This window comes from Hordeum vulgare, chromosome 3H (assembly GCF_904849725.1).
Source record: "Hordeum vulgare subsp. vulgare chromosome 3H, MorexV3_pseudomolecules_assembly, whole genome shotgun sequence".
Lineage (NCBI taxonomy): Eukaryota > Viridiplantae > Streptophyta > Magnoliopsida > Poales > Poaceae > Hordeum > Hordeum vulgare.
This window is the reverse complement of record NC_058520.1, coordinates 26,977,264-26,987,609: the sequence shown is the minus strand read 5'-3', so window position 1 is coordinate 26,987,609 and position 10,346 is coordinate 26,977,264. Positions and strand designations below refer to the sequence as shown.

At 41.6% G+C, this 10,346-nt stretch overlaps 1 protein-coding gene across 1 annotated transcript; it reads left to right on the top strand.

The window, feature by feature from the left end:
- The first annotated feature begins 703 nt into the window (after positions 1–703).
- Positions 704–4,944, top strand: LOC123442727. Its single transcript, XM_045118853.1, has 13 exons — positions 704–910; positions 1,023–1,120; positions 1,221–1,307; positions 1,408–1,555; positions 1,646–1,924; positions 2,136–2,278; positions 2,364–2,555; positions 2,638–2,728; positions 2,814–2,943; positions 3,398–3,505; positions 3,594–3,678; positions 3,978–4,054; positions 4,629–4,944. The coding sequence occupies exons 1-12, from the start codon at positions 734–736 to the stop codon at positions 4,012–4,014; spliced, it is 1,575 nt and encodes a 524-aa protein (XP_044974788.1). The 5' UTR covers positions 704–733; the 3' UTR covers positions 4,015–4,054; positions 4,629–4,944.
- Positions 4,945–10,346: the final 5,402 nt, after the last annotated feature.

Below are 10,346 nucleotides of genomic sequence, written 5' to 3'. Positions count from 1 at the left end.
AAGGCCACTATCAAACCTATAATTTGCAAAAATACAAGGCCACTAACACTAACCGATGCAATATTAATGGTGTTTGACTCGTAGCACTAACAAATGAGGACATTAATTATCCCTTGCATGCATGTGGAAGTGAGATCATTAGGTTAATATGCATGAGATAGAAAAATACACATTAATTTACACGGCAAACAAGAAGGCGTTAACTTTTATCTTGGTACCTGTAATATGAGATTGTGACCTTGTATATAGAAATGAAGGGAGTACATTGATACACGAGAAAGTGCATTGATACACAGAGGTAATAGAAATATGAAGAAAAGGACCTATCCACCCCCTCTTTTCCTTTGAAACATACTTGCCTTTTATACCAGAGTACTACACCAGAGTAAAATTTCCTCCATATTTGCCTTTTATACTCCACTGTTTTGAACCCAGGAAAGGTTTCCATTTTTTAATGTTTTCTTTCCTCCGGTGGCGGTAGAGAGAGACGGGACAACGGCGAGAAGCGAAATTTCAAAATTTGTGGGGCAACACACCGGCGGCATCCCACTTCCCACCACACAGCACAAGCACAACACCCATCCCATCCCGCCCTCTCATCGGGGCGCGGCGGATTGAAATTTGAGTTACCACCCCCAACCCCGCACCTTCCTCCCCTCACAGCCTCCTGAGCTTCCGCATTCCACTCTAGTCCCCCCCCCCCCCCCCCCCCCCCCCCCCCGAGCGCGTCTCCATGGGGAGGAAGAAAGGCGGCGGCGGCGGCGCCGCGAAGGGCGTGCCCGTGACGGCGGAGGTGAAGGTGGAGCAGGAGGCCAAGAAAGCGGCTCCAAGGAAACGCAACCCGTGCCCCGGAATCCGCGCCGTCGGCGGCCGGATCTACGACCCGGAGAACGGCAAGACCTGCCACCAGGTGAGCGCCATTCCGGATCCGCGAGTGCCCCGTTGGGCCACTCTGTTCATCTGTTGGGGATGCGGATTCGATTGATCCTCCGTTGCTGATTTCGGCGGTTGCGCGCTCGCAGTGTCGTCAGAAAACAACGGACTTTGCGGTGGCCTGCAAGAAGCCCGGGGAGAAGGGCCCCTGTTCCACCCACTTCTGCCACACGTGCCTGCTCAACAGGTAAAATCTGTGGATTTCTTCCGCGGCTTCAATCGATCATCATCTCCGTCTCTTGGTCTGATCTGGTCTGCTTTGGGGGTTTTCTTCACGGCTTGTTCAGGTACGGCGAGAACGCGGAGGAGGCGACCAAGCAGGCGGGCTGGACCTGCCCCAAATGCAGGGGCATCTGCAACTGCAGCTTCTGCAGGTCACACCCAAGAGCCAAGCTGATGCGCCGTTATCAATGGATTTCTAGCTCGTAGTATTGTATTGTACTCCGTATTTCTTAACTTGGTTTTGTTTGGCAGGAAGAAGAAAGGGGAGACGCCGACGGGGATACTGGCCCATGCCGCCAAGGCGACAGGGCACTCATCCGTCCATGAGTTGCTAAAGCAGGGCTCGGACATGGTGGCCGCCGCACAGACGCTGACCTCGCTCCCGTTCAAGATCAAGAAGGTAGTGCATTTCCTTGCTTGGTGAATCTCTGCTGTATCATGTGATTGTTGTTCATTGTTGCTGATTCTGTTTTGCTGGCCCCTCTGTAAGGAGGGAGACAGAAAGAGGGCCCTGGGGGCAGATGATGAAGCCGATGGAGTAGTGGTTGAAGGGGATGAGAATGTAGGCACTGATCTCAATGCATTTCCTTCATCTCCTGCCAACAAGAAGCTGAAGAAGGGCACTTCTGATGAGAGCACTGATGTGCTCAAGACCAAAACTGAGCTACCTAGAGGTACTCCGGTCACCAATGTTGTAGGGGCCAAGCTGGAGGCCGACGATGTTGGGTCTGCAATTCAGTTTTATGAATTCTGCCGCACATTTGCTGAGGTACTTGTGCCAACCAAGTAATATGGATAATCTGTCAGCTTTTACTTTCTTGGTACTATGTTGTTTGTATTGCATTACTTTCATGCCGTACGTCTTGAAAAGATGGGTTCTTGTTTCCGTGGTTCCACATGTTGATGTGTCATCTTGTGTCTGCTGGAGTGTAATTTGCTGTGTAAATGGAATGATGTAGAAGATGTTTTTTTTTGCCCAGGTGCTTCAAATAAAAAAGGGACAGCCAGAAAAAATTCTTCAGGTCATAACCGGAGGAGGCCGTAAAGGTCGAGTGGTGCCTTCCGTTGTTGCTGATCTTCACATTAGTTTGTTGTCTCTCATCCAAGAAGACAGAGGAGAGAAGTACGTCCATTCTGAATCGCTGTTTCTTTGTAGTTTTGTTTAAATCTGTTTATTAAATGACTAATTGAGGTTATTGCGTTCATAGCCCTTTGGACTATTCAAGAGACGAGGATGCTTGGATAACTGAGACTGGTAAATATATTAGTGAATCTACGGTTATCTTGAAGGAACTCCCACTTGATTGTTTAAATCAAGGGGTATCAGGATACAAAAAGTTGAGCCCTTCTTTAAAGCTCCATGTGCTGAATTTTCTGTGTGATGAGACCCTTTCTACTGCGTAAGTACTACTTACTGTATTTTCTGTAGTAGTTCAATTCACTATTTTACTCCTATTATAATTATATTTTGATTTTGTTCAGAACATTAAGGGGCTTGATTGTCAAACAAGACGAAGGTGCCACTGAGAGAAAGATTGCTGCAAGAGAAAAAATCCGTGCTGCGAAGGAAAAGGTCGAGAGCTCAGGCAACCTTTTTTTTGGTGTCTAGTCATCTAGTTTTGTGGTACTAAACAACAATTTTTTTTCTGATTTTACAGGAAAAACAGCTTAAAGAGAGACTAAAGAATGAGATGGATAAATCAATGTTTTTGAGAAAAGGAGCAGAAATTAAAAGTCTCATTTCTCAAATCAAGGAGTTAAATGAAGACAAGGAGGCAGCAGTAGATGGTCTGAACATTATGAATCGACATATCTACATTTTTCGTATTATATCTGTTTTAGCTTTCTGCACTTCATTAGTTCTATCTTTCAAGCTTTAGCTTGAATTTGTACTTGCTTTTGCAGTTTTATCAAATATATCATTTTGCAGCTCTATCTTTCACGCTTTAGCTTGACTTTGTATTCGACAAATTACAAATGTCGCCTGTTCATTTATATTCCTTTATGCGTGTATTCACTTTCTGTTTTGTTAATTGAGTGTTAAACCGTCATATATTCTCATCGTGGTAATATTTTTCTAAAGCTCAACTGAATGAAAAACATGTATGCAGTTGCCAAGCCTCTTAGTTGCATGTAGCCATGTATACTCCTTTGTTTATCTTATTCTGGAATGTGTTAAGGCGCTGAGCTAGCTGTGCGGTACTAATTGCCTTCTGTTACCTCTCAACCGTGGCAATATTAGATGAGAAGCTGGGAGATCTACTTAGGACAAAACCTGTCAGGAAAGACAAAGGGGTCGCATACTGGAAGTTTGATGGTTATTTCAAGAAGACATCAATAATGCGCCAAGGTCTGTCTGAAGTTATTAAGCAATATGCTTTTGTGTTGCTCATTTATAATTATCTAGTTAGTGACTACTAATATCATGTTTGTATCAGAGTTTGACACAACAGGGAACAGTGACAAGTGGTTTATGTTCACCGAGGAAGAAGAAAAAGTAATTGGGGATCATGTGGCCCCAAGGTAAGGAGTTTATCGTATATTTAGATTTTTTTTCTCCTTTATGAAGATACTTGACTTGTTTAAGTACTATATGCTGGTTCACCAAAATTTGGATCCGCTAACAATGATAGCAAATTTTGGTTGTTATACGGTGCTATCATGATTTGAGAATTTGGCTAACAATATAACCAGCACATGATGGATCCTTTTTTTAGTAAAACACATGATCCTTAATTAGCCCGGTTTCTCCAGATGTCCACGCACTAGTATATTTAGCTGTTGACATCTAACTTTGATCCTGTTGTAACTGGTTAATGTAGGTTCCAACTTCAGTGCAAGAGTCATACCCTGGCATGATGACCTACTGATGTCAAACTCCTGTTTTGGCTGTTTGAAGGTATTTATTTGATACTTTTGCTGCTCATTTCCCCAGATCCAATGGCACGGCACATTTCCATACAACTGAGACTGAAATCTGTTATGTAGGGTGTGTTTGGTTGCATTCTCATCTCAGCATAGTTGTTCCCTCTTCGTGAATGCTCATCTCAGCACCCCTTTTCATACATGCTTTCTTCATGCATGCTCCTAGGGTGTTTGTGTTAAGCTAGCGTGGACTCATGCATCCTTTATACACTCTACCAAACACCTAAAAATGGGTCGAAAAGGGAACTTTTGGACTTATACACCCTTCATGCACCCTACCAAACACACCCGTACCTTCATCAGAGCGGATTTTTAGAACCTGGCTGCATGTGAACCCAAATTTGTAAACTTGGAGAAAAAATATGGAAAAAAAAAGCCCCATACAAGTAGATGTTTGATAGAAAGTTACCCTTGTAAATTTGTACCCGGCACATACATGCATGGATTTTCTTGTGATTTTTCATATATTGCGAGTTAAGATCATGATTTTTTTGCTAAGTTTGAAAAAAATGGCTAATGACCCATTGCTGATTCTTTTGTGTTGGCAGGAAGAGGTGGCAGTAGGATAGCGATACCTGGCGTTGCGTAAGATCCAAGTGGCTGGCTAACAACTTTTTGCGGTAGGGAGGTTACGCAACGGCGGAAGATGCAACAGCTACCTGAAGATGCAGTCACAACATTCGAATCTTAGGGTTATGTTTTGTCCAGATGGAAACTTGGGAGGTTTTTGTGAGCCATCGACAAAATACGGTTTGAATGTTGTGAACTAAATCGGGTGGTTTGAATGTTGGCACATGGTTGCTTATCCTGGTCGTATATCCAATCGTTCTGTAGCTTGCATATAGCAGCAAGAGATCGACTTAACTGCCGTGTCCATCTCGGCCATCTAGCATGACTAGGATTCTCCCACTTATGTTGCTTGACTTTGCCCTTCACCTACTTGTGTTGCTTGTTCATACTGCGGCGATGCAATTTCAGACCCATCTGGAAGTGCTGATCGCCTTCTTCCATGGTTTGTGATTGGTATCGGTTGGTCTGGTGATGACTTGTGAGATGTACTATGTGAGTTTGTTGAAGATGCCACTAATACTCGGAGTAACTTATCAGACCAGAATCTTTGATGCAGATGCTACTAATACTCGGAGTAACTTATCAGACCAGAATCTTTGATGCAGATGCCACTAATACTTGGAGTAACTTATCAGACCAGAATCTTTGATGCAGATGCCACTAATACTCGGAATAACTCTAGGAGATTCATTGAATAAACGAGCCTTTAACACTATTATACTCCCTTCGTTCCTATATATAAATTGTATTTGTTTTTCGATAAAACTCTAGAATGTAATGTGCATTTTTTTAGTTCCCATAATTCCATTATTAGCCCCCCCCCCCCCCCTTAAAAAAGAAAAGTATCTCTTTTTTAATTGTCTGTATCTCTCCTCCTAGCAAAAGGAAATTATCTCTTTGTCGATTGCATGTATTTTATACTTTTCTGGACTAATTGATTCACTTCCCACTAACCAACAAATTTGCCAAGGATAATTTAACATGTCTATAATTATGTATCTTGGTTACCGTGCTAAAAATAATACACCTTACATAAAGGAACGGAGGGAGTAGCTCGAAATCCAATTCGGCTCTCAAGAGCATGTGCTCCTGTACGCGAAAAATGTCTTTTCCAAATGTCAAATTTTCATGAAAATAGATGTGTTTATAGTCACATCCAAATGCTACATGCAATTTTTTGTGTGAAAAAGCTTAATTTTTTTAGCCCGTGCAAGATAAACAATTGAACGCCAAATGTTACATCCAACTTTGTTTTTATAGCTGATGAAGCATTGCTACTTTGTTTTGCAGGGAAATTGTCAAGCATGCTTAGGACACTAACATAAACATTTACAAAATAGAAAAACAATTTTTTCTATTTTCTTTTACAATTTTTTTGAGTTTATTGTTCATGAGCGAGCAAATGCAACCGGGAGCCAAAACGGTCCTCCCCTTTAGAGGTCTGTGTGCAAAGTTACAAACTCTAAAACATAAACTTTATAATTCGGGATTTATTGGATGTCATTAGATTTATTTATTTTGAGAATCGGATGCCATTGGGTAACACACACAAACTTGTAGGATGTGTTTGGTAAGCCACATATACCTCAACCAGGCTCACATGATTTTTTTTGGGTCCGTTTGTTGGACTGCATTTACTGTTGGGCATGTATAACACGAAACTTAAAACACCTCCGCGCCTGTCCGTTGGAAACACTTTGTTGACACATGAACATGTCAGTGTACCCTCGACGTCGGGAGTGATGCACCGCAGCTCACGTCAAAGGAGATTTGACCGCCAGTGTGATATGCAAGACAGTCTGCGGATGCTTTTGCAGACCCGAACCCCCCCCCCCCCCCCCCCACACACACACACACCCGGGAGGGACCCCGTCAAGGAGTGCGGCGACTATGGGCTGCTCTAGGTCGATTCTCTCGCCCCTAGAGCCTCGGGATTCACAAAGCTCAAACTCGGAGAACATCGAAGAACAAGAGAGAAAACGATGGAGAGATAAAACGTAGATGAAAAAGTAGTATATTCATGTTTCAATTGTGTGTTGTTCAATCGAACATCACCTCTAACATATATATGAGACGGCTGGACTTCACGTACAAGAAAAGGACTAAAAATCCCGTCCAAAACATGAAAAACCCTAACCTAACTCGGACAGGAAAGCTTAGCAATTTTCCAGACCAACTCAGGGCTACCAAGTGATTTTCTCGGTCCCACCGAGTTAACATGGCCAACTTTCTGTAATCTTCTGCATCTCACTCGGAATTTTCGAGTGATTTTCTCGGAATTACCGAGTCAACTCGGTGTCACCGAGTGAAAAAACTCGGTGGATCCGAAATGACTCTGCAACTTCTGTTACTTATCTTGTTTTGGCTCTACAGATTGCATACGACCTCCGATTGGGACGATCTTTCTATCTAAACCGATCGTTTCGATGAGATGAAGACAATCCGTGTAGAACATTTTCTCATGCGAGATTATCTTGGGGGCTTAATCGTCCGAACAATACTATGAATATGAAATATCTGTACTTTGAGCATAGTTTCGGCCTTCGAGATTAAATCAGCTCACGATGACCCAAACATAGAGAACGTTAATGTCAATACTAAGGAACTTTTTCATGTAGAACACTTCCTTATTTTTAGCCATCTTAATTTTGTTTTCTTGCATGCCAAAATCTGGTGTCAACACATGGCCCCCTGTGTTTCGGCGAAGCTTGCGTGCCGAAAAATAACTTATTTAGAGTTTGTTCTAAGGAAGATGTCAACACTCCATCGGTCATTTATTATTCTCAGGGCGATAATCATATAACGAACATGTTTTATGCTAAGGGCGATAATCGTATATCGGCCATTGCTTACTTAAGCTTCTTGCCACACACTCGGGTGGTATTTTTTCAGATACTTGCCATTGATCCACCAAATATGAGTTTCGAGGAACTACTCTTGCAATCTTAAAAGGACCTTCCGGTTTGGAGATCACTTCCCAAGTTTTCTATCTCTTGAACCAATCGACATGATCACTTTTCACACGAGATCACAAATTGAAAATTCTTCAATTTGGCCGTTTTATTATAAGCTCTTTCCAAGCAGCCAAACGTTTATCGACAACTTCATCAATGTTGTCCATCATTAAATTATAAAAGTCCATGACCGATAAATCATTTTGTTTGGCTATTGCAAAGCACTCAAACTCACTTCCAGTGGTAAATCAGCTTCTTGGCCATATAGTAGCTCATAAGGGGTTACTTTTGTAGCACCGTGCTTTGAGATTCTATGTGCCCACAACCCCTCACACAACAGCTCATGCCATCTCCTTGGATTATCCTCAATCTTCTTTTTGATGAGCTTGATTAATATTTTATTGCTAAGCTCATCTTGTCCATTAGCTTGGGAATAATACGGAGATGAATTGAGCAACTTTATCTTATAAGATTCGGCAAATTCTCTAACTTGATGTGACACGAAAGATGAACCTTGATCCGTAGTTAATGTTTGCGGAATGCCGAATCTATGAATAATGTGCTCGGTTATGAATTGAATTACCTCCGTATGTGTCATGTTCTTGAGAGGTACCACTTCAGACCATTTAGTGAAGTAATCGGTTGCCACCAATACGAACCGATACCCCTTTGAAGAAGACAAATGAATTTCTCCAATGAAGTCTGAACCCCATCCTCTAAAGGGCCACAATTCGACAATAGGATGGAACATGGAAGTAGGATCCAATTAAATATCACCAAACTTTTGACAGGCTTCACATCCTTTATAATATCTGAAGCAATCATTAATCATCGTCGGCCAATAAAACCTAGCACGTCGCAACAACCACTTCATCTTGGGAGTCGACTGATGAGTTCCACGAATACCTTCATGTACCTCTCCCATAGCAATTCTAGCTTGGTCTTCGTCTAAGCACTTCAAAAGAATACCATCAACTGTTTGGCGATAAAGGTCAACATACCTCATCACATATTTGAAAGCCATATGCTGAACAACCCTGTCCACCCTTTCACTCAAACCACACAAGTAATCAATAATGGGCTTCCTCAAGTCTATATTTTCACGTGTACTAGATTTTTTGTTAGTGGATGGAGTTGTGTGTTCTGGTTCGGCCTCTCTCATATTGGCAAAGCTAGACATCGGCTTTTGAGAATTATGAAACATGTCATGATCAACATGATAGCCGGATGCTTGTTGTGCCAGATCATTTGCTCTCCAATTGTCATGTCTAGATATATGAGAAATTCTAAAACAATGCAAAGAAGAAATTATATCTAGACATTTATCAAGATACATATTAAGTGATTCATCAAAACAATGAAAAACTTCGGATATTTGTTGTACCACTAATAACGAACCACCAAAAGCCTCAACATGTGCACCTATAACCAACAACATCTCTAGGCCGAATAACAATGCTTCATATTCGACTTGATTATTTGTGCACAAATATTCTAGGCGTCAGGAGGCTTCGAAAACAGCACCATGAGGAGATATATAAACAATACCAACACCTTGGCCATTGCTACAAACTGACCATCAAAATATAATATCCACGGTACTACCGAGACAATGTTTATATCAACATTATGCTTGTCATTAATCCGATGCTCAACAATGAAATTATCAACTATTTGGCCTTTCATGGATTTCAGAGATTCATATTCAAAATCATATTCAATCAAAGCATAAGCCCATTTGCCAATCCTACCACTAAGAATTGGTCTATGCAACATGTACTTAATCACTCGACACTAGGTAATGTCTCAGTTTTGTACAACCATAATACAAACAAAGGCATAATTTTTCAATAAACATATACCTTGCCTCGGCATCCAATAAATGTCGGCTCAAATATGTAATAGCATGCTCTTTTCCTTTGGTCTCTTGAGTCAAAACAACACCAATAACACTTTCATCTGCTGCAATGTAAAGCTTAAATGGCTCCCTATGCTTGGGTGCTTTCATCACCGGAGGAGTGCACAAATAATTCTTGATCATATCAAATGCTTCTGGCTGCTTTGCCCCCAAGTAAAATTGGCACCATTCTTCAACCGAAGGATGTGAGTGAATGCATCAACTTTTCCTCACAAGTTGGCTATGAATCTCCTTAAATAATTGACTTTGCCAAGGAATTTTTGCATATCTCTCTTGCATGTCGGACCCTCCACTTTTTGTATAGCTTCTATCTTCTTGGGATCAATCTCTACACCATTTTCATGAATGATGAAACCCATAAACTTTCCAGCTGACACACCGAATGCACATTTAAAAGGATTCATCTTCAATCCATATTTTTTCATTCTTTCAAAGGCTAAACGCAAGTCGGCTAGATGAGATTCAAAAGCATCCGATTTGGCAACAATATCATCAATATACACCTCAAGTATAACACCGAGTAAATCGTGAAAAATTAAATTCATAGCTCTTTGATACGTGGCGCCGGCATTCTTTAATCCAAAGGTCAGCACCGTCCACTCAAATAAATCAAGAGAACCAGGGCACCAGAAAGCCGTTTTGGACAATGTCCTCTTCATCCATAAAAATCTGATTATACCCCACATTACCTTCAAGAAAAACTAATGACCTTATGTCGAGAAGCATCATTAATAAGCATATCAGCTATGGGCATGGGATACTCATCTTTGGTTGTAGCTCTATTCAAATCTTTGAAATCAATGCACACCCTCAACTCGCGGGAG